This window comes from Neovison vison, chromosome 1 (genome assembly GCF_020171115.1).
Source record: "Neovison vison isolate M4711 chromosome 1, ASM_NN_V1, whole genome shotgun sequence".
Lineage (NCBI taxonomy): Eukaryota > Metazoa > Chordata > Mammalia > Carnivora > Mustelidae > Neogale > Neogale vison.
In genome coordinates, this window is record NC_058091.1 from 245,049,254 (window position 1) to 245,072,453 (window position 23,200).

At 50.0% G+C, this 23,200-nt stretch overlaps 1 protein-coding gene across 1 annotated transcript in view; it reads left to right on the forward strand.

Moving 5' to 3' along the window:
• FSTL4 (follistatin like 4) overlaps positions 1–23,200 on the forward strand; it is a 297,369-nt gene that overhangs the window by 9,572 nt on the left and 264,597 nt on the right. The window contains exon 3 of the mRNA XM_044227430.1: positions 10,959–11,093. Coding sequence (XP_044083365.1) covers positions 10,959–11,093 — 135 coding nt within the window. The remainder of the gene's footprint in view (positions 1–10,958; positions 11,094–23,200) is intronic.

Genomic DNA, 23,200 nt, shown 5'->3' on the forward strand with positions numbered 1-23,200 from the left:
ATTTCTTTTTTCTCAGTGACAATTAGGATTTTAGTGACAGGTATTTTAAACCAAAGGTTGCACACAGGGGGTAGACGCCTGCATATCGGTGGTATTAGTCTTTGGCTCTTTGAGCAGAATAATGAACAGAGCACACAGAAGTCTTCGATAACAAAATGATTTACTAAACATATACTGTGTGCCAGGCACAACCCCAGGTGTTGAAACCTTTTGCCAAAGAGGTGATTGATGTGGTCAGTTGGGTTTATGCTCATCTACCTTAAGTATACCATGATGGCAGTCAGGGACTTGAGTGTCCCTGACTCAGGCTTAGTGTAGGGCCTGACCTCATACAATGATTGCCTGGGATTCCCACTGTGCCCTGAGAAGGAAACCCATCAGTTTCCCAATGATAATTATAGTAAATGTGTGTTAATTTAAAGGTTGCTTCATGGGTGTCCCCTTATATGGGATCAGGGAAGTCCACTCTTCACAGAAAAGGCAACCCGTGGCTCCTGAAGAATTTGATGGCGTGGGGAAAGAGGGCTCTGGAGAACATGGTGGAAACATCCATAGGACATCCATTGGTGAGGAGGGCAACTCTGATATCCAATGCACTTTCTTCTGAGTGAGGGTTTACCAGAGGCTGGGCTATAAAATTTTCTCAGAATCGCTTTCTTCACCGCAACTCTCTAGCTAGCTTTCCTATCACTCATGAATATTTACACCTTGTCTGCTTAAAATGCTTGGAGGGGGAAAAAAAAAACTTTGTTCTCAGTCTCAAATTTTTCTGAGAGGTATAAAAGGATTGGTATAAGATAGGAACAGTGTATTGCTAAACCAAGTGCTTCGACCAATACTCATTTAAAACCCACGTCTGCTTTGTATCGACACTGAATTATAATAAAGTTTACACTGGGTAAGGAAATTTCGGGGCCACAGTACAGTGCCCAAGATGTACCCGTCACTGACTATCTGCTTCTTTTATGTTTCTGTAAGAGAGCTTAACACAGTGTGCTTGAAGCTGAGCGGCCAAGCTTCACGGGGTTTTGGAGAGGGATTGCATTGGCTTCAGGTCCTCACAAAGACACTTGTTTGGGTGCTGAGCTCTTTGCTTTCACCCAGGAGCCTGTCCTTTCCCACCTTCTTGCTGACCTCATGCACCTTCCCTGCTCCGACTCCCGTCCTCTTTTTTCAATCTCCTTCTTCATCCCTGAACTTGGCTTCTGCCTCCCCATGCTGCACCCTCCTGCCACCTGGGCCCTGTGGGGTGGATCCTGCCTACTTGCCCAGACTCTTCTTGAGGGTGGATAAGGGGAGGCCCTGCTGCCGCTCCGAGTTCCTGAATTCCTCGAAAGCAGGAACTCTGCCATGCACACACGAGAGCTGGGGAGCAGACGCTCGCAAATGCAGATTCATTCTCAGGCAAATTTTTGAAGGGAGGGGGAGAGCTGATTATGCAGACCACTCCAAATTCAATCTCCTGCTTTATGTTATCGCTGGAGCCTGTGATGGAAGCACCGCCTGATAATTCAGACTTGCCTATTACTTATTCTTTATCTAGAGGAAATAAAGAGAAACAATTACCTTGGTGTGACATTCGGCCATCTCTACAAAGCCACCTGCACCTGAGACTTCACCAGCAGCAGAAATAACGAGTTAAATGCTAAATATTTCATAGAGAAGAGAGGAGCAGGGCTATTGAAAGTAAATTTAAAAGACCTTCATGTATTCTGGTCATATATCCCCGGCATAAAACTTCATGAGAGATAAAATAGTTTTCTGACAGGAGGGTTGCGGGTGGGGAAGGGGTGAGACCTGGGGAAGGAGCCTAGGAAAGTAGCCCTGAAAAAACCCATGTGGCCTCCCAGCACCAGATTCGGGCACCACACTCGAAGGCATGTTTGCAGTGACCGAAGTTGGACTATTACTGCAGAGCCTTACTCAATAATGAATTTCAAATTATAAATGACAATATGCTGCATGTTCTTCTCTTCCACCTGTTGGCTGTTCACTGGGAAAATCCATGACGTTGTTGTCTAGACCACGCAGATTTCTCAGGAAATTAGCCTGATGCTCTTTCCTAAGAACACTCGATCCCTCCCCAACATCAAGTTCTGCCAAGGCCAGGTCCCCGAGCAGCCTGAGCTGGACTGGGGGATCCTGGTCTCCCTAAGAAACACGAGCATTCCTTCCCGGTCTCTCGCCCTCCAGAACCTGTTCTGGGAACTGAGTATGAGGATGATTTAGGACCCTGGGATGATGTAGAACTTGGCTGCCCAGGAGACCCTAGGAGGCTGATTTCTTCCAGTAGGTGGTGGGTGTGAGTGAGTCCCAGCAATTAAAATGATGGGACTTGTTCAGTGAAACAATTACCCGTCAGAACTACAAAGAAATTGCTGTTTGTTTATTGCCCTTACAGGAAGCTACTAAGACAGAGAACAGATAATTTAAGAGTACTCATTTGAGTGCCAGCCCTTTCCACCGACCCTGGCGTTCAGTTTTCTCTCACTGCATCAACCATTCTTGGCAATTAGGTGTGCTTTCCTTATTAATGCCAGGGTAGGGAAGCAGAAAATGAAGGCCCTTCCTCGTAAATACCTGCTGATTGTTGTATGCGTGCCTGTCAGTCATGAAGGCCGTGCAGGTTTGCTCGTCCCTGGGCGCAGAATGCCCTTGATGACAGCTGCACAATAGACTCGGTAACTCAGACAAGCAAATCCTGGCATTTCCTGCTGGCCTGTGCATATCCCAGACATGGGTGGAGCTGGGCACCCTCTCTCCTGGGCACAATGGTAGAAAGGCCCTGCCCCAAAGAGAGTCTGAGCCTGCCTACAGAGGTGCCCTGTTCTCTCTCTAAGCCCTCGCACCTGCTCCTTCTCAGCGAGTACTGCCTTCCTCCTCCTTTTGCCCTTTGTCCCTAGGCAGTGTGCATACAGCTGCTGACCATGGTGCGGGGGGAGGGGGGCAGAAGTAGGGGCACAGAGACATGTGTGGATGTTTGTGTGTCCCATTCCCTAGTTATTAGGTATCACCTGTGTGCAAAATGCTGCCCTAGATGCTGTGCCCCTCTGCGTGTGTCCTGGTTTCCAAGTGCAGCATATAGCACTGAAGAGGGGCCTGGGTCCCCATCAGCCTCCATGAACCTCAACCAAGAAGGTTCAGCAGCAAGAACTGAGCTAAGGGTAAGCAGGAGCCTATTCTCTTGTTTGTAGAGTAGATCCTGTCACCTCCGTGGCAAGATTACTCTGGAAATTCTCACTCGGTTGTTATTCCTCCCTACATTCCCAAATGTGAAACACGCACCTCTACTGAAGCATATCTAGGTGGCAGTGTCAGCCTGGAGGCAGAGGGCTGGCTTAGGTGACCTCATGACCCCTTAGCCGCTGGGACAGCCATCACCTCAGGCTGCCAAAGATGGCCTATCCCCAGGTAGTCGCAGCCCTGACCTGCGACTCACAGAGGACCAGGAGAGATGGTGTCACACCCCGCTGGGAGCCACTTTTTCCTGTCCTATAGGCAGGCCGAGCAGCACACTGCATCACTCTGTAGACCGGGGCTGTGGTGCTGCCAACCACCACAAGGCTGACATGATCCGATGTGTCGCCTCTGCAAAGCACACCATTGATTTCTCTTTCTGTTTCCAAATCAGACCCTCCCCAATAGCATCCAAAAACGATAGGAACCAAGCCCTAGAAGAGAACATAGTGGACAGGCAAGGTTTTCTGGTCTGGAGAGGAAATCGACTGCCGCCCCAACTGGGAGGAAAAGTGTCCAAAGGAAAGGGCGGGGGAAGGCTTGTTAGCACTGGAGCTGGACTCTGCCAAGCCACAAGTGCCTCTGCTGAGGCAGCTGGGTCGTGGGCAGAAGCTCTGCCTGCCACGGCTTGGTGGTGAATTCGGGCTTGGCGAGTGGTCTGAGGGATGGGCTACAGAAGAACGGGAGAACAGGAGCCACGGCCCTCTTCCTCTGGTCCTTCTACAACCCGAGGGGCCAGGGGAGTACCACATGCCTGCGCCCGTTCTGATAGGTTCATCTTAAAGGCTGGAGTTGGACTCCCCGGCCAAGATGTGTCCCAACAGGGCTAGCATTCAGAGGGCCTCGCCTCACCAGTCTGTAGAATGATAATGAAAGTTGAAGACAGATACATCATCTCTCTGTTAGTGGGACCCCGGAGACCAGAGAGTCACACTGTGGGCAGCCGTTTCATTTTGTTCTTTGTGGTATCCGGCACTTTGACTACGGGGTCACTCAGCGAAGATCTTGTTCTGGCGTCGGGTTCAGAGAGAGTCCGCCTTTTCACCCTCCAGAAGTTGCTTCTCACATAACCTGGCATTCATTCATATTATCTCTGTTATCATCAGTTTGGTTTGGGGGGTTGGTTGTTTTGGTTTTTTTTTTTTTTCCCCAGAGTTCTCTTTTCTGAAGCCTCTCTTTCCTGCTCCTGTGTAGAGTGTTCTTTTAGGTTGTCCCACTCTTTCTCGGATACCCTGACTTTGCCATTCTTGGCTCATGCTTTCCTTCTGCTGGAGCTTACCCTCTGTAATTTCCTAAGAAAGCATGTATGGGAGTCTGACTTTCTGTTCCTCACATGACTGAAAATGCTTCTGCTCTGTCTTTGTACCTGACAGATTAGCTGGATCTAGAATTCCTACCTGGAGATGCTTTATTTTTTTTATTAACATATAATGTATTATTTGTTTCAGGGGTACAGGTCTGTGAATCATCAGTCTTACACAATTCACAGCACTCGCCATAGCACATACTCCCCAATGTCCATCACCCAGCCACCCCATCCCTCCCCCGCACTCCACTCCAGCAACCCTTAGTTTGTTTTGTGAGATTAAGAGTCTCTTATGGTTTGTCTCCCTCTCTGGTTTCATCTTGTTTCATTTTCCCCTCCCTTCCCTTTTGCTCCTCGGTCTTGTTTCTCAAATTCCTCATATCAGTGAGATCATATGATAATTGTCTTTCTCTGGTTGACTTACTTCACTCTGGTTCCATCCATATCATTGAAAATGGCAAGATTTGGGGGTTTTGATGGCTGCATAATATTCCATTGTATATATATATACCAGAGAAGTTTCCCTTCAATAGTTAGGGTAGGGAGCTGAGTATTAGGGGCAGACAGGGCTGATAGTTACTCATGTGGCAGCCCAGGGTTTCCTCTGTCATACTGGGATGTGGGGCTTCTCTGCTCTGCACAGTAACTCAGGGGCCTACATAGACTCCTCCTGTACTGTAGCATCCAAGGTCATGGTGGGTAAGTTGAGAGAGAGAGTTCAGAGAAGGCCCACCAGGTCTTAAGCGGCCCAGCCCAGAAGTGAGAGATGGTTCTACTCATGCCTTCTCCATGAAAGCTGGTCACATGGCCCTGTCCAGAAGTCAGGCTCTGGGAAGTGTGGTTTGTGTTTGCAGGAAAGAAAAACCACATCCTCATACTGTTGTTGTTTTAAAGATTTTATTTGCTTATTTGTCAGAGAGACAGCACATGAGCAGGGGGAGCAACAGGCAGAGGGAAAGGGAGAAGCAGACTCCCTACTGAGCAGGGAGCCCAATGCAGGACTTGGTCCCTGGACCCTGGGATCATGACTTGAGCTGAAGCAGACGGTTAATGACTAAGCCACGCAGATGCCCCAGATATCCTCATACTGTTAAAGGCATCATCTTCAATTAAGCAATGTCTCTGATAAAAGGCCAATACTAGAGTGATTTTTGTTCCTGTGGCTGACCCGTTTTAAACCATCTGGAAACTGTTAGAGTCATCTCTTTATCTTCTTTAGGTTCTATGAGGGTGGGGGCTGTTTCACTAGCTGTGTCGCTCCCGTGTCTCTGTAACCAGGCTGGGATTGGTGGAGGCATGCAGGCCTTTGTCTGCCAACCCAAAAACTCAGCAATCAAGATAAATGATATTTTAATGCAATATATTACAAAGTAAAAGGTATTATAAAAAATCCATGCTGAACAAAATGGTAATATCCTTGATGTTATGAAATTTTGCAATGATGTACCTGACTTTGCGACGTCTTCTCTGGGCTTTTCAACCTAACGATACATCTCCTCCTCAAATAAAAGCAAATAAAATTTTTCGTCTACATGTGTAATAATGCCCTCTTTCTAGTTTTTCTCTCCTGTCTTTCTAGAGGTCTTAATTGGACCTGTAACTTCCTGGATCAAGAGTCTCTGTCTTACCTTTTCTCATAGCTTCTGTTTCCAAAATGTTTAATTTTGGAATTCCCTTGGTTTGTCATCCACCCTGAGTATCAAATTTTTATTCCAAGAATCATGCTTTTAACTTCCAAGCATGCCTTCTCATTCCCCAATTCCTAGAAGTAGTATCTTGTTGAAACTGAGGATACTAGTTAGTAATTTTTGGTTTTCCATTTGCTTTTTGCTTTTACTTTTCTTTGTCCTATGGATTGTAGTAGTATGTGGTTTTCTTTCATTGCGCCTTTTTGTTTATCTGTTTCCCATTTACAGTCTTGCTCTATTTTATGTTGCTGGTCTGGTGATTCTTGGTGGACCGTCTGAAGGTGAGAATGAAGGACAATGGTACAAACGTCTGGAGGCACTTGCTCTGGGACAGGGCTTGCCAGCCAGGAGCTTCCACCTGGTCGTGAGCAGCCTGTGAGCCATCATGGTGCAGGGAGCTCAGCCCCTAAATACCAGGGTAAGGAGGGCATCCGCACCCATGTCAACTGCCATGGTTTTCCTTGGGTGATTTATTCCATTTTTTGGAAGAAGGACACACTGGGTGTTTTTCATCCTCCGACCTTTGATTCTATTGTCCCCACCTCAGCCATGCCTGTGGGGGAAGTGTCCTTCAGCTGTCACCTCTTGCCCACCCATTCTAGGGTGTGGGTTGAGGTGCCCTTTGCCCTATCCACCGGTGAATGTCCTTCCAGAAACGCCTTTAAATCCTTTTCTCACAGAGGGAACCTCTGCCTTTTTCTTCATTTCTGTAATTTCATCTTTTAAGGCCATTTTCCTTGAGGCTCCAGAGGAGAAGGAAATAAAGACATGCACCTTCACTGTCATTCCGAATCATCCTTTTTGTTTCTTACCTGTTTGGAAGATGTGGTCTTTTGGTATTAGCACTGGGCATTTCAAACTTAACATGCCCAAAGCAGAGCTCTTCCAGCCCCTCTGCTAGCCCCCAGAGGTCTCTGCATCTCCTCAATCATCCCCACTTCCAGGAACAGCACTAAAATCCACCCCCTTGCTTCAGCTGGAAAACTGAGTCATTGTCTGTCATCCCTCCCTTACCCACCCCCAGTGTCAAGTCCACTTCTCTTGACCTGCTCTATTTGTGTCTCAGATGTGTCCCCATCTTCACGCCCCACAACTTCACCCCCACCAGCCTAGACACACTGCCCCCCCACCCCGAGGACTAATCACCCCCCACTGGTCTCCCATGACCGCTCTTCCCATGGCAGAGCAGTGGACCTAATAGCCAATTCTCTCTCTTCTCCCCCATGGCCTTTTCGGCAAAATCCAAACCCCTGCCAGGTCCTTCTTCATGAGCTAGCCTCTTCCTGTCCCCTCCCGAGTCTCTGTGTGTCCCAGTGTCCTCTGCCTCTGGGTGCCAGCGGCCTTGTCCTTATCCCGCAGTGTCGCGCAGCACCCTTTCCTTCTCCCTCACTCCACGCTCTGAGTTTATTCCCTCTCACTTGGCTACCCCCACACCATGATTTGCTTTCCTCATGCAAATTTGCTTTCCTCCTTTTCATTTTCTTTACGGCCCTTCTCCCAATACGTGTTTACACGTATATGGTTTATATTATGATGGGTTCGCTCACCAGCTTAGTTTTGGGTGGTGCATGGGACCACTGGTACCCACAGGGCAGGAGTGTTGCTGGATTTCTTCTCAGGTATGTGCACTTCCCCTGCCCGGTGCCTGGGGCCACAGGTCTCAGCAAGCCTGATGGGTGCATGGCGGGGGACAGGTGGCTGCCGCTCAGTGTGGTTGAGTCACCACCCTGCACCTGGGTCAGGGGCTTCTGGTTTGTTGTCTTCTCCTCGGGTGGAGCTTTCTGACAGCAGACAGTCTTCAAAACCTGACACATTGTCCCGACACATGGAGGAGAGCCAAGCTGCCTGGCCTGCCCTTCAGGCTTCTTGTGGTCTGGTCCTGGGCTCTTGCACAGCTCACGCCCTTTGCCGTCCTCTGACCTAGGGACAGCACCGGCCACCCTCTTGTCTCCTGAGCCACCTCTCTGCATTTATTCCGCTTGAGATGCCCTTTCTGCCAAACTGGCCTGTCAAAACCTGCCCCTTTTAGGACCATTCAGAGGGCTCTCTCCTCTGAAGACCTCCCTTCAGGGTCTGTGCATTGCAGGGGTGTGCTCATCCTCTGAGCAGTGTCTGTCTCCGTCTGTATGTGTGTCTCTCTCTCTCTCATATACTCTGGTTGGAGCTCACAGGTCACACTGCCCTGGACTCGGCCTTGGCTGGGAGACCGTGTTTCCTCCACGAAGTTGTGAGATCCAAGAAGCGAGGTTGAGTCCAGCTGGCCTGCCCTCTGATAGCGTTGTGGCAGACACGGCTCCTCTAGCGCAGACGAGGGAAGTGTGGCAGGGGTTGGCACACGGGGAATCTCGGGGCTGAGACAGGACCGGGGCCCGAGGGGAGGCAGCTAGCTCACCGAGTCCCTGGGTGGGCGTTGTTCTTCAGGTGTGGTGTGGTGGGAGCTGTAGTGGGCAGCAAACCCCAGCTCCCACCCCTCAGCCTCAGCAGGCCACTCTGAGAAGCTGCGGGTGTGCCTACATGAGGAGGAAGGTGATGGAGCCACGTTCACCCTTGTCCGGCCCTGACTCCTGCTGCCTGTCTGACCCTTATACCTTGTACTGCTTATCACCCGACTCAGGAGTGAACCCAAACACCAGCAGCCACCACCTGAGTCCAGTTGGTCATTCCTCGCTGTCCTGCCCTGCTGGGCCCAGGGGTATGTTCTCCCTCCACCGGATGAGTCACCTGCCTTCTGTGGGTGACACCCTGGGTGGTCACACCCCCTTGGCACTGAGACAAGGCCTCCTAGAGGTCGTGTGCCTTCTGGGTAGACCATCACTCCTGGCTCATCCCTGTTGGGAAGGAACCATCTCTTACTTCCATCTTCCCGGCCAGAGGAGCCACTGAGGGGCTGCAAAGCAAGGTGCCTGGCACCCAGCACACTTTCCTCTTGCTGAGACACCTGCTCGTGAGAGGACGGGCAGATTGCTCCATAAATGATGAACCTGGAAGGAGTCTGCCAGACTCTTCCTTTGCGGTGCAGAGGCTGGTCTCTATGAGTGCCCCATTCTGAAGGCAATTAGTCTAATTGCTTTTGTTATTTCAGAAAACAAATTAAAGCACCCGAGTGTTTCAAGGCAGAAAAACGCCTGCAATGTATAAGAAACGTTTCAGGAGCATTTAGTTCAGCTCACAGCCAACAGGGTCTGAGCAAACGTCCAGAAAGCAGGCTTAAGGGACGCAGAAGGGACAGGGCACTCCAGAGATGGGATCTTCGTGAGGTGAGCTGCACGCCTCATGGGAACTGGAGTCAGGGCAAGACTCTTCTCCTGGCCATTTCTGAGTGTCCTCGGCGTCCTGTTGAAGCCTGAGACCCACCCTGGCCTCCTGGCCTCCTCCGCCCTGCCCGCTGGGTCTGTCGAGTCTGTGTCCTCCTGCTCCTTCCTTTCAACACCATACTTGGCCAGGAGCTCCTCTTCTCCCTCCAGCTGCCCTCCTCACAGCCAACCCAGGGGGCTTCCTGAAACACCAGTAACACAAGTAACACGAATGCCATCCTAGTCTGCTCCTGCTACTTCAGCTTTGTGGCTTCCTGTAAACTAGCAGACAGCCCTTCCCCCCAGGGAGCTAGAGAGACAGGTTGCACCTGCAGGCCCAGCCTGCCTGCACGCGGGCCTTAGAAAACCTAGTTTTCTCATGCTTTCTCTGTGTGCTTCATACCTTTGTCCCAGCAGAGTGTGGTGCACACGTGCACACACAGATACTCTGACCCTAGACTGCTGCCCACTCCTCAGTCTTCCGGCCAGCCCTCCTTGCCTTACGAAGCCTTCTCTGCCATGGTGGGAAGAATTGGATACTTCCTCCTTTGTGTGTCCCTAAGCCCAGGACTTCTCTCCCTTTTATGTTCCATTGTATTCATTTGTCTCTCTGTTGCCCTCACCTGACTGAACAACTTAGAGAGGAAGGGCCTGGCCTTGTTCATTGTATGCTCCTAGCCTATGGCAGAGGACCTGTCACTCAAAGAGAATTCGGTACCTGTTGGATAGATAACTGGATAGATGGGTGCATGGATGGCCACTGAATGGATGAGGAGCCCTGAGGACTGGTGAAGGCTCTTCTACCAAGCAGCCCTTCCACCTGAACTCTGCCCCAAGTCAGGAAAGACCCCAGGAAAGAGAGGCAGACTGAGATGGAGTGGTTCAGTCTGAGGCTCTCCTCTTCACCCTGCACCACCCTTTCCTCTGTGGGAAGTAGCTCGTTCAAAGAGTGGGTGAGCAACTTGATGACAGATGCCTTGCCCTGTTTCCTTCGACTCGGAATCCAGTGAGGTCCACACGTCAGCCTTTTTCCTGCCCCCCACCCCCGGCTAGAACAGGCGCTAACCCCAACCCAGTCTCTTCCTTAGAGGCCAGAGCCTGGTTGGAGTAGGGACAGAAGCCTGGTCTCTTGAAAAGCTAGCCACCCTCTTCTGTGTCCCCATAGGAAGATTCTAGAACACAGAGATAACCATCTATTTAAAGTGTTCCTTGATGATGTGTTGAAAACATAGAGGAGGTGTAGCCAGGAGTTCTGTTCTGTTCTCAGGGCCCACGTGGCTCTCAGATCTGGAGCACAGGCCACCTGCACCAGAATTACTGGGAACATTCCTTGAAAATCAGCTTCTGGGGCCCCAGCCCAGTCCTGCTGAATCACAGTCTCTGGGATGGGATCCAGGCTGGGTATTTTAAACTAGCCTCCCTGGCGATTCTTAGGCAAGGGAAGGTTTAGACTCATTGCCTGTGAGAGTGCAGAGCTAGCGGGAGAAGAATTTCAAAGGACCGAAATCCCATTCGTCCTCCTTCCTCTCCAAGCGGCAGCCCAGGGCTCCTGGAAACCCATCCAGCAGGGTGAGTGGCCTCACCCCCTTCCCTTTGATGCACTCCTCCTGCCTCCACAGAGACCCAGCCTGCTCGCTGCGTTCTCAAAGCTACCTTGCGTTTTCAACCATCGATATTATTTACTTGGAAACCTAGTATCCTGCTTAGATTTATGTTAGTCATGCCTGTCTGCATGCCACTTTGTCAGGCTCACCATGAAGTCTCTCTTCTTCCCACCTTCAGCAGACAGCGTCTGCTAATTCAGATTCACGCAGCCGCCATCACCTTTTCCAGCCTGTTTCTCGGGACCTGCACTGAGGCCGGCTGGAGGTGACCTGCCTCTTGAGCATCTGGGGGGCACCATCATCACCAACCCTGCTGGGCTGGCCCCTGTGCTCCCCTCCGTGAAGTAGGCCAGTAGGTGCGACTCACCGCCCTGTCCCCCAGCAGGGAGGGACTGGTTCTGTGTCATGTGTGCTTGGGAACTCAGACTCTCCACCCTTGCTAGGCTGTCTTTCCTCTCAATGTACCACTGTAGGCTCAGCACCCTGCGGGGGCTTCAGAGAACATGTGGCATGGGGTATCCCCTCAGGAAGCTTACTCTCTATTTGGGGAAAATGCAACACACAGAAAGTAACAGCGAGTAAATCAAAACAGCAGAGGGGGCAGGGGGGCGGGGGGCTTCCCTGCTTGTACGAAATAGTCGTATGGCCTCACAAAGCAGCTCAGGAGATCACCGTGGGCTAAGCCAGGTAGGAAGGGCTTTCAGAAGAAATCGGCACTTGAGCCTGACTCTGAAGGGCAGGAAGCAGGATGGATGCTTCCCCTGGAGGTCACTGCAGGCCAAGGAGGTAACCAGCGTGGCAAAGGCAGATGCTAGCTCGGCGGTGGGGGGGGGGCGGGGGGGTAACGTGGGACACCACTCAGGGACCAGCAGTGAGAGGCCAGTGTGTCCCGCAGGCAAATGATCATTTTTCCCAGCGGAGTGGAAATGCCTAGAGGTATGGTTTGGTTCCCAGGCTATCCAAATTAAGGCAGGTCATAGAAAGATTTGATTTAGATTACCAGTTCACTCAGCTCTGTTTTGTAGAGAAGGCATAAAATGTGAGAAAATGGCCTCCTCTTTCACGTAAACTTTGAGAATTTCCCCATCACACTTGGCTATCAGATTAACTTTCTCCCTAGCTCCTGGTCATGGAGTCACCGTCCCCAGCCTTCCCACACAGAAGTTTCTCTTCCTCTTTCATGGCTGGTCCGTGTGGGGCTGACCCCGCACTGTGGAGGCTGCTGGCCGGTGGAAGGGTAGGGAGTGTCCCCGGTGCGGGGACACAACTGTGAAAGGCACCTGCCCCTGCAGGCTCTTCTGCAGATAATCTCTTGTAAAACTAAGACGTGTTTCTTCTCTTCTATGAAAGAGCAACCACCATTGAACAACTTGACCTTTTTAAGCCTGGAGTATTGTTCTGTTTAGGGTATTTGGTGGGGGGATTGGGACTGTCTTTCTCATTTTCTAACCCAAAAAACCCGCATACAGAATCAGCAAAGCAGAATGCCTCCACTGCTGGAGAAACGTCGCTGCCTTTACGTCAGTCCCTTGGGCTCTCCCGGGGCGCTCACCACGGAGGCGGGCTCTGTGTGGTGGGGGTTTGTGGGGACTGTCCTGTCTGGGGGAGGTGGGACCTGAATTCAGAGCAATGAACCCACACAGACCTAGTGGAATTTGGGGTGTGTGACAGCTTGCGGCAGCCCTGCAACAAGTGGGTGATGTAGGTAAAGAAGTCACCCTTGACTACCCATCCTCACCTACCTTTTCTGCTCCTTTCTAACCTCTTCCTGCCTTCAGGGGCTTAACTCTTTGACTGATAAAGTCAGTCACGTGTGTGGGTTTTTTGTGTGTCGTCATTTGTATTTGTTCTCTCTCTCATCATTTCCTGTCAGGAGAGGGCGTCTACCGTCTACACCTCAGGGCATATAAAGTCCCAACACCTCCAGATAGGGTAGTTGCACTGTAAGCCTTAATCCTCCTCGTGCTGGAAAGCTCTACCCCCTACGGATGTAAAGATTTTGTACCAGGAAGCTGAGGAGCTAGGACTAGATGAGAGAGGAGAGGAAGCTTTAGGTAACAGACCTCTTCCCCTACTTCGCAGCCCGGGGCCTGAACCATCAGAAAGAAAAGGAAAGCAAGAATGCCAAGGAGGAATGAATGGCCAGTGTTGAGGATTAATTATTCTAACACTTGTTAAAAATGGCAAGGAAGACTTGATTAAGACTGTAGCAATAGGGAAGAAAGATGGAACTCAACCCCAAGCCAAGAGGGACAAGAGAGGACTGATTTATAGTCAGCAGGCCACATGAGGGGGAGGGTGGAAGATTGCTAAGGGGAACTTGGTTAGGTATCAAGGGTATGGAAAAAGAGGAGCTTGATTAAATGTCAGGGTGGAGGAAGAGAAGCTTGATAGACTATCAGGAGTAGGGGAGATTCTGGATACACTGGCTTAGTAGGATTCTTTGCTGTGACTGGTCTCAGCAGGCCAAGGCCAAGGCCTTAAGGAAAAGAGAGTTCAAAGGAACTTGACTAAAATTAGGTCACGTCTTTGTCACCAGATGTTCCCATGCTGGAGAGTAACCCAGAAGGCCTAGCACCTTGTGGCTAGGGATGCAGGAATGGCTGCAGGCTGTTGTGATTTCTTACAGCTGCCCCATGCACAGGAAATATACTTTAATTTCCAAGGCCTAGAACACACTTCACGTGGTGGTCCTCAGTCAGGATTTAGAAGCAAGTCAAGACCAGACCCCATGTGGTTGTGAGCTCCAGGTCGAGCAAAGCGTCACCGGAGCATGTCTCCCATCCCCTGGGGTCTCAGGACTTTGCCCAGGGACAGCTCAGCAACTAGGTTTCTTGCCAGGTCATCTCCTCTCTCAGGTTACAAAAGGCCCCACTCAGACTGACTCAAACAGTAGGGCAAGCTATTTCCCTGTTCTTTGTGAAGTCATTGGGTAGGACAGCCCCAGGCTCAGACCATCAATGATGTCATTGAAGCCCAGGTTCATCTCCCTGCCATCCTCTGCTGGCTGGCTTTGCCCTCTGTCTGGCCTTCTGCGGGAGTCACATGGACACAAAGCAACATTTAGGGAAAGAAGAGACTCTCTCTCTGCTCCATCTTTCTTCAGTGCCCACAAGACTGCCCCTCACACTCATCTACCAGGGTGGGACATGCACCCCTTTCCAAACCAGTCACTGACATGGAAGTAGATTTGGGGGTGTCCTTCATCTTTTGGGGGAAAGGGAATTTATGGGGTCTGTGTAGTGCATGGAGTCCCGAGCCACAGCATGCAGTGTTACAGTTTAGAAGAGAAGTAAGGTGTGTGCTACATCTTGGGGTGAGTGAGAGAGAGCGCCCTGGCCCTAGCAGGGTGCAGAGCTTGGCAGTATTTCTTAGGGAGCCTCCAGGGAGATGGAAGGAAGGGAGTGCCAAGGTCCTAGGCCTTGCCCCTCAAGAGTTTATGTATGCTTGGCCTGCGAGTGAGCCCCCAGTGAGCCCCTCACCTGGCCAGCTTATTCTTTGAGGTTCCATCTGCCGTCAGAACCTCACAGGCAGAAGGGGATGTGGTCGAAGCAGATGCCACTGGCTGTTTGCCCCCACGGAGGATGTGGCTGGCCGGGAAGAGCTACGTCTGTGTTTCTGCATGCCCACAGCCCCCTTGTTGGACGATGTCTGTGAATGACTCAGGCTGAGGCCAGATGGTTTGTGCAAGTAGATGGCCCACTTGTTGCCTGACATCCTCGTTTCCTTCTCACACGGTGGCTGGCAGAGGGGCTTACGCTCTTGGTGGGCTCTTCATCAAAGCCCGCACAGGCCTGGAGCTTGTCTCATCAGAGCTTGGAGCTGGAGGCTTCTGAAGTATGGTTATGGGAATGTGTGATTATTTTCTTATTCGAACATCCTAGGTCATTTGACCTCTTCTTTTTAAATATGTTGGGAGAGCAGTGGAGATCCCAAATGAAGAAAATTCGTGAGATTTGTTTACTCAGATTGATCCAATGGTATAAGTCATCTAAATAGTATAAAATGCCTAGATATGAATAGCTTAACAGCAAATAGGGTTGAGCACCCAACCTCTCTCCAAGGGCCCTGGTGCAAAATCCGTGAACCCCCAGACTTGTGTGCTCAGGAGCCAGCAGGCTACACAGCCAATAGCTGTAATAGAATCTTTCTGGAAATTTGGAGTATTTTTGGTTTAGTGGGAAGAGAGTCAAATCTGCATTTGTCCCAAGATGTCTCAAGGACAGATTTGCAGCAATAGACCTCGGTGAGCTAAAACTGGGTGATTACACTGTGACGTTGGGATAAGGAACAGGGAAATTGTAAATGCCCCAGTAAACTACTTAGGAATCGAATTAAGTCCCTTGCAAGAGACCAAACTGCTGAGAATGTGAGAATCACCTCGTTGTTCCCTAAGAACCACTTCTGGAGGTAATCAGTCTGTTATGACAGGGGAGGATGGATGGCAGGTCCCAATATTGAGACACGGGATTGAAACCCGCACTGGTTATGGCATTTTCCCTTTAGACTGGAAATTTTAATAGCAGAGCAGTGTCGACAGATGGAATTTGAGTAAGTGATTTGTGCAAGTAGTCCGCAATTCACAAGAGGGTTTTGTTTCCGGCAGTCTGACGTCTGTCGTCATGCCGTTGTTTGGACCTTTGGAAACTAAAATGCATTTTCCCCCCACAGGCATATTCCCTGGAATGTGGGTTGATTTCTAGACGAATCTCCAAAACTTTCTTTAACCCTTAATGTAGTTAAAATTACACATGTGCGTAATATCAGAAAACTCAGCTTTGTAAGTAAAACAGTAAAATTGAAGAGGAAATTGGGTTTTTTTCCCCTGGGTTAGTGTAACCTGAAGGAAAGTGAGAAGCTAACCTCCTATAGCATGCAAGATTGTGAAGGGTTTGAGCCTGTAGTTGGGGTCAAGCCCATATTTGTCAAATGAAGAAACTTAGATTCAGAGAGGAGCAGTGTTTGCCTAAGGTCACACAGCCAGCCAGGTGATTAGAACTGCGGGCCTGCCCTGACCTAATGAATAATACCTGTGAGAAGTTTCCAGAGAAACTACCAGATAACATTCAGGGTCTTTTTTTTTTTTTTTTTAAGATTTTATTTATTTATTTGACAGACAGAGATCACAAGTAGGCAGAGAGGCAGGCAGAGAGAAAGGGGAAGCAGGCTCCCCGCTGAGCAGAGAGCCCGATGTGGGGGTCGATCCCAGGACCCTGGGATCATGACCCGAGCCGAAGGCAGAGGCTTAACCCACTGAGCCACCCAGGCGCCCCGACATTCAGGGTCTTTAAAGTTGTGTTGGGCTCTACTGGATGTCTTTTTTTCCCTGCTTCACTATAAATGTATCCTATTCCTTCATTTTGGTGATGGGACGTAGCACTACTATTAGGCTTCCCTGGGAATAGATCCCAGGAGCTCACCGACAGAATGGAAAGAGAAGAAATGTGTGTTCCTGTGAAAAGTAACAGCAAGATGACCCTGAACAGGAACAGCAAGAGACCAGGGCCTGAGAATGGAGGAGACTGGTCTCCCCAAGGAGGAGGGGGGTATCGCCTCCAGGGCCAACTTAGGGCCCATGCCTCTCCTCAGCAGGCTGCCATGTCTGCCCCACATAGCTTTGTTGCTGCCCTTGTTGGAAAGAGCAGTGTGGCATGGGGGATCCATGTGTCTGTGATGGGGAGCAGGAAGGTGTCACATGAGTCCCTGACAAAGGAAAGGGGACATGGTCGTCCAGAAACATACTTCACTAGTCAAGGGTATGTAACCCAGAGCACATTGAAGCTAAAACAAGAAGTAAAAAGCATAGCATTTCATGTCGCCAAACCTAAGCTGGACTTCGTTGGACCACAGCCCATGCATGACCTCCCCATGCCCTTGGTCCTAGAGGCAGCCTTCGATGCCAGGAGCCCACATGTCTCTTTCCTCTCCCTTGTGGCCCATTGCCTCAGACAACACGCTGCTTGAGGACAAGTCCTGTTTTGTCTTGGATTCTCTACAGTCCCCACAAGCAGATGTTTGATAATCCATTGATTGGATTGACTCATGTTTATGGTAGATTTCTGAGAACAAAATAATGTTTTTAAGATTTGTACTTGAAATCTGGGTAAAGATTTCTTTACAGTCTAGGATCTAAAGGCCTAACCCTAATCACATTTGGTTGCTCCAACTATTGAGTGACTTCTCTGGTAATAACCCCACCTGTGGTCCCTGGGGGAAGCTGTTGCTACCAGGTGGCCTCCGTCCCCACCCCTTCCCTGGATCCAGAGCTATGGGAAAGCCTCTAGCCCAGCTGGTGGGTTTGCCTTGCTCCTTGTTTTTGGCTTCAGAATAAGTATATGTATATGTATAAGTATATGTGCCCAAATAAGTATATTTGCCCTCTCAGGTTGAGGAGTCAGGAAAAAATAGTGAAATCCCCTCAATTTCTGGAAGTATGTTGGATGAAAGGCCCCGAGAGAATCAGCCCTATGCACCAGTCCCTTGGAGGCAGTTGGGGGGTCCATAGAGAAAGGAGGAGGTAACAGTGTACCTCTTCTGAGAAAGGCAGAGATTGGAGCTATCTGCCAGCACCAGCCCAATGTTGCAGGCCACAGGAGCTGCGATGTCTCATTTCCCTTGTGTTTCTCCTACTCCTTCTAGAATGTGGCAGTGTGGGAACCTGTCCTCCACCCTCTGCTGGTCTGACACTCCATTCGGATGTTTCATGTCCCTCCCAGGAAGCCAACCAAGGCCTAAGCACATAGCAGGGCCTACAGTAACAACTTGCTGAAATCAGAGATTTCAAAGCATTTGACTTCTTGCCCAGCCTCCTCCTCATGTTTAATGATAATACTCCTACTGATAACACCAGTAGTACCAGCCCCTTCTGTCTGTGAGGACGCTCATTGGCCAGCAGTTGCCAATCATTGCAGTCATCTCGGGGCACATCCCTGAGGACTGGTCGTCCCCATTTTAGAGCTGGGGCACAGACTTGGGGACAAATGTCGTGCCAACATGGAGAGGCTGGGATTCCAATCCCAGGGTACCTCTTTGGAGTTCCCATCAAGGGGAACCCTTCTCTCCTCATGAAACATGTCAGGTGGGGCCCTGCCATGGCCAGTTCCCAAACTCACTGCAAGCTGGGGTAGAGACAGAACAGAAACGGGAGTGTGGCTGTTTATACCTGACAAGGTTGGGTGGTGGCCTGCAGGTTTCCTCCCCGGGGGTACCAGTTCACATTGTAAAACCCAAGGCAGATACCTCAAGGTTTCCATTACTATTTTCTTAAGGACAAAAATCATTCTTTTTTATTTATACATAAATAACTGTTTTCTTGAGCAGGCCCAAAGAAATGAAACACAGATGGCGATAATGTTGAAAATGTTTACCTATTTCCTCTCTGAGGACATCAGATTAGCCCTTTCTGTGGGCGGAATGTGTAATCTGCTGGAAGACAATATCATCCTTTTGATCTTGCAATACATTTTTCATATCTTTGCCGCAAAAGCTGATGATTATCGTGACATTTTTAAACAATGACTGTTCGCTGTGCAGAATGGGAAGGGAAAGCTCAGCTGAACGTATAGATAGATGGATGCGAGTCGAAGGCCAGACGGGCGGAATGAATTTTCCCGGGGTTTCTTTTGCGCAGCAACATTGGCATTAACCCCTTCATCCCGTCGCATGCACTAATTGGAATGTAATGCTCAGGCATATGAATTGGCCTCTTCTTAACAGCCATGAGGGGACCATTGATTAATGGCCTCATCCACTCTTCCCAAGGTCCCTGTGTCCCCTTTTCTTCAGGAAGTTAAAAATCCTTGATTAAATGGCAGAAGCGGATTGAACGGGGGTCGTGTGTGAGGAAGGGCTTTTATGAACCATGTGGGGCAATGCAGACTTGGGCTGCCGCTCACTGCTTTGTAGATGGAGCCCTTCAGAGCAGGCGGTGCGGGCAGCCGTGGAGTGCCTGCTTGGCCCTGCAGCCCTGGGCTTGCTGATGTGGAAACCGACATTCCTGAAAGGCTCCCTCTCTCTGCTGCTCATCTGTCTTCAGGGCTTTACAGCATTTCAAAGGGAAGGCATTGGAAAAAGGAGAGACCCAACAGAAGTGGAAAGGACACAGATTTCAAATGTTTTCTGTTCCATTTTGCTCCAGAGAATTGTGTTTGGTGGAGAACGAGGTGACTATCTCTGTGAACCGGGTGCACCCATCTGCGTGCCCCAGGGAGCCTGTGGTGTCCAGTCCCGTTGCTGGGGTCCACCAAATGCCAGGCCAGGTAGCAGCCATGTGGGTACTGGAAGCAACCAAAAACGGAAGGGTTAAAGTTGCCCATGCTGTTTGCTGTTTGCAGCTCTGTGGCAAGCTAGCATACTGTCCTGGGTACAGCTAGACCATCTTGCTGCAGAGTCAGAATCCCCTGCAGCCACAGGGAGGGAAGAGATAAATCATGAATGAGCTTGAAATTATATTTCCTTCTCTTAGCTCTGTTTTTTCTTTCTTCCTTCCTTTTTCTCTCTCTCTCTCTCTTTTTGTTCCATCTTTACCTCCCCACCTTGGGAACAATGTTACAGAAAATTGTAGGTTGTAAATTCCACCCAGTGCATTTAGCTGGAGCCTTGCTAAGGGTCTGTGGAATGGAATCTCCCCAGTCATATTTCATGAGACCCGTCAGCAAGTTCGAGCAATGCACAGAGATCTGAGGGGTGAGAACAGGAGGTGGTCACCAGGGTGGCCGAGGGCCAGAGGTGGCAAGAGTGTGGTCATCTAGGGCATGGGGCACTCTCCCACCCCCGTGAGCAGACTAGTGCGGGTGGGTGCCCCAGGGGCATCTCGACTTACAGCCTCTCGTGTCTCTGGTTGGACACAGTGGGGCCTTGTTTCCATGCTGGCCGAAGCTACTGGGAGGCAGATCTCAGGCTTACATGGCTTGTTGTGTTGGGGGTGTCTTTGTTTATTTTTTTAAAGCGAAACTTTGGGTGATATTGTTCCTTGAGCATTGACAGGCCTTTCCAGGGAAATAAAAAGGAAAGCTTCCTACTCTGGTGTCCTGTCCCCAAGTGTTAATGACTGCTGAGTATTATCAGGCCTGAGCAGGGGATGGCAGTACACACATGGCCTTTTGAGGGTGACCCAAACTCCCTCCCTGCCCAGGGAGTGGGACTAGGCTCAGCTTTTCGCTGAGTGGGACCTCCCTGCCAAAGAGCCCTTGTCCCCTGCCCCTGGGCTCCACAGGCCCCAGATCAGGAGTCTGTTTCCTCGTTCCTCATCACCATGTTTGGCCTTTGCCTGTTCACTTCTTCCCCAAGACCTTGAATACCACCTGCTGTGGAAACCTCAAGCGTGGTTTTTCCCTGACATAAAGCTTCCCCTTAGATGAACCTCCGATCTCCCCTGTAGACTGTTCCATCTTACAGGCCTCCTTCACAGACCCTCTGCCCTCAGCCTCTGCTGGTGAAGTCTGCATGCCTGACCCTTTCCGAAAGGCCACACTTATTTGGAAAGGCAATCAATATAGGTTAAGAAATATAATCAGTAAGGTACATGTACATACATGTTTTAAAAACAGATTTCTTTCATCTTCTGCCCTGTTAGCAGTGGGTGCCACAGCCTATCACCTTCAACCACAGCTCACCACGTCTGACCTCATCCCATTTATTCTTCTGGGTTAAGCATTTCCTGCCTCATATTTTCTTGGGAAACAAAAATACCTCTCAAGATAGTATGTCTTGGCCTTTTGTTCTGTAATATTCTCTGGGGCCAGTTTCTTCCACCAGCTGGAATACCTTGGGGACAAATCCGACTGTTAGGTGACTTGGCGTCCTGGCCCCGGGCACAGTGCTTAGCATACAACAACCCTTTTTAAAATTTTTTTTAATTTTTTTTAAATTTTTAAAAAACTTTTTTTAAATTTTTTAAAATTTTTTTTATTTTTTTTAATTTATTTTCAGCATAACAGTATTCATTATTTTTGCACCACACCCAGTGCTCCATGCAATCCGTGCCCTCTCTAATACCCACCACCTGGTTCCCCCAACCTCCCTCCCCCCACCCCTTCAAACCCCTCAGATTGTTTTTCAGAGTCCATAGTATGTCTGCAATTTTAATATGATGAGTTTATTCTCTTTCCTGTAGCAGGAAAATGAGGAAGGCCCAAGGTGAGGAGCCTGTGAAGGTCAAGGAATTAACAGAGGGGAGGCCAGACATGGGGGTTGCTGAAGATTCCCTGGGCACCTTTCTCTCTCCCCTACCCCCAACCATGCTGGAAGCTGCTTAAAGCTCAAGGCAGGGCTTGTCCCTTGATCATCTCTGTACCTTTCCATCCACCGCCCCCCCATACCCCTGGGTTGGAGCCTACCACTGGTGCAGCTAACCAACTCATGGTGAGGGAGGGCTGTTGTGTGCCAAGCACTGTTCCCGGGGCCAGGAGCCAAGTCACCTAACAGTCGGATTTGCCCCCAAGGTATTCCAGCTGGTGGAAGAAACTGGCCCCAGAGAATATTACAGAACAAAAGGCCATGAGGAGAGCCCAATGATAGGACAGTACATGGGGACAGTGTGTCTCAAGGTCTTGGCCTATGCGGGCTCAGACCAGCTGCCGAGGGGTCCTCACCGAGCATAGCCTTGGCGCCCCGGCTGGAGCCAGGCCGTTGCCATGTGGGCTTCCTAACCATCCATCCCAGGGCCGCGGTGCAGAGAGCTGCTCAGAGCACAACCTGGCAGCCATCTTGCTGGGGCCTCTCCGTGTCATTCCACAGTGAGAGACATACAGTCCAGCTTTGGGGGCAGAGAGATTTTACTTGCTTGACAAATGGTCTGTTTGTCCAGGCAGGCGTCTGCCGTCCATATGAGCTTCTTCTGAACCCCAGGGCTGACGGCTGCATGCTGCGGTTCAGCACTGAGGCTGGCCTAACTGAGCTGCGTGTGGGGGAAGGGCTTCTTGCTCAGCGCACACTTACCATTAAGGAGGAAAAAGAAAATCCAGCACCCTTTCCGATAGAGCATGCCCAGGACTGCCTTGCCAAGTTCCATTTTTAAAAGCTCTGCAAGTTTACTTAGATGTATGCGTTTTTGCTTTGTAATCAGATTTTTGCCAAACTGATATATCATTATATCTTTCTTTTTACAATATATGCTTTATTGCAAAACTAATTTCAACAAAGTGGTGCAGTTGCAGTGTAATTTTTATGTCTTTGTTGTTGTTGGTGTTGGTTTTTTTTTTTTCTCTCTCTCTCTCTTTTGGTTGCTAGGGTACCAAACACTTCCGAGAAAGTAGCTTGATAGTATCTGTAATATGGTGCTTTTCTGGATAAGAGATTGCATTATTCCCCATGTAATATATTTGGGCAGAGTATATCCATCATGGCTTGGCTAGATAAATAAGTTAAAACTCGCTGATTGGGGAAGAAATGTGATATTTCTATTATTGAGACTGGTTCGTTCTCCTCTGACAGCCACTGTGCTGCTGGTGCTCTTCGTGCTGACCCAGCATTGGCATTTCCACTTCAGATGGAAATGCTGCAGTGACTCTCGGGGCTGTGGGCACCTTCTCTGCAGCCAGCCAGCAGCCACAGTGCCCCCAAGTCAGCAGCACCTCATCCCAGTGGCTTGTCCTCATTACCCAGGACATAGCTGCTAGTCCCTGCTGGGCACTCACAATGTGCTCCACATGCTGGCCCCACTAGGGGTGCTCCTTGGGGGTGTGCTGGGCTTCTCTCCTGTCCCTTCCTCAACTTGGTGGCATGGGCTGGGCAAGAGTCAGGGCCAGCCCCCGAGGCTGACATAGGTCAGGCATGCATCCCCTGCTGTCAGGCCTGGGCCTAGGAGGCTTGTCTTGAGACAGCCAAGAAGGGTAGGAGTTTGGTCTTCTCTGTGAGGCTTCTCACAGGGTGCTGCTCCTTGGGGTAGGTCCCAGCGCCTAGGAGGGCATTCAAGGTTCCATCTGGTCTCCACACAAAAACTTGGAAAGCTACGGAACAGTCCGTGTACACTCACAATATTGTCATACAGAGGCCACAGGGATGGCGAGTGATGGTGGGAGACCACACACTTCAGGACAAGGTGGCACTGACTGGTCTCATCCCACTCCAGCA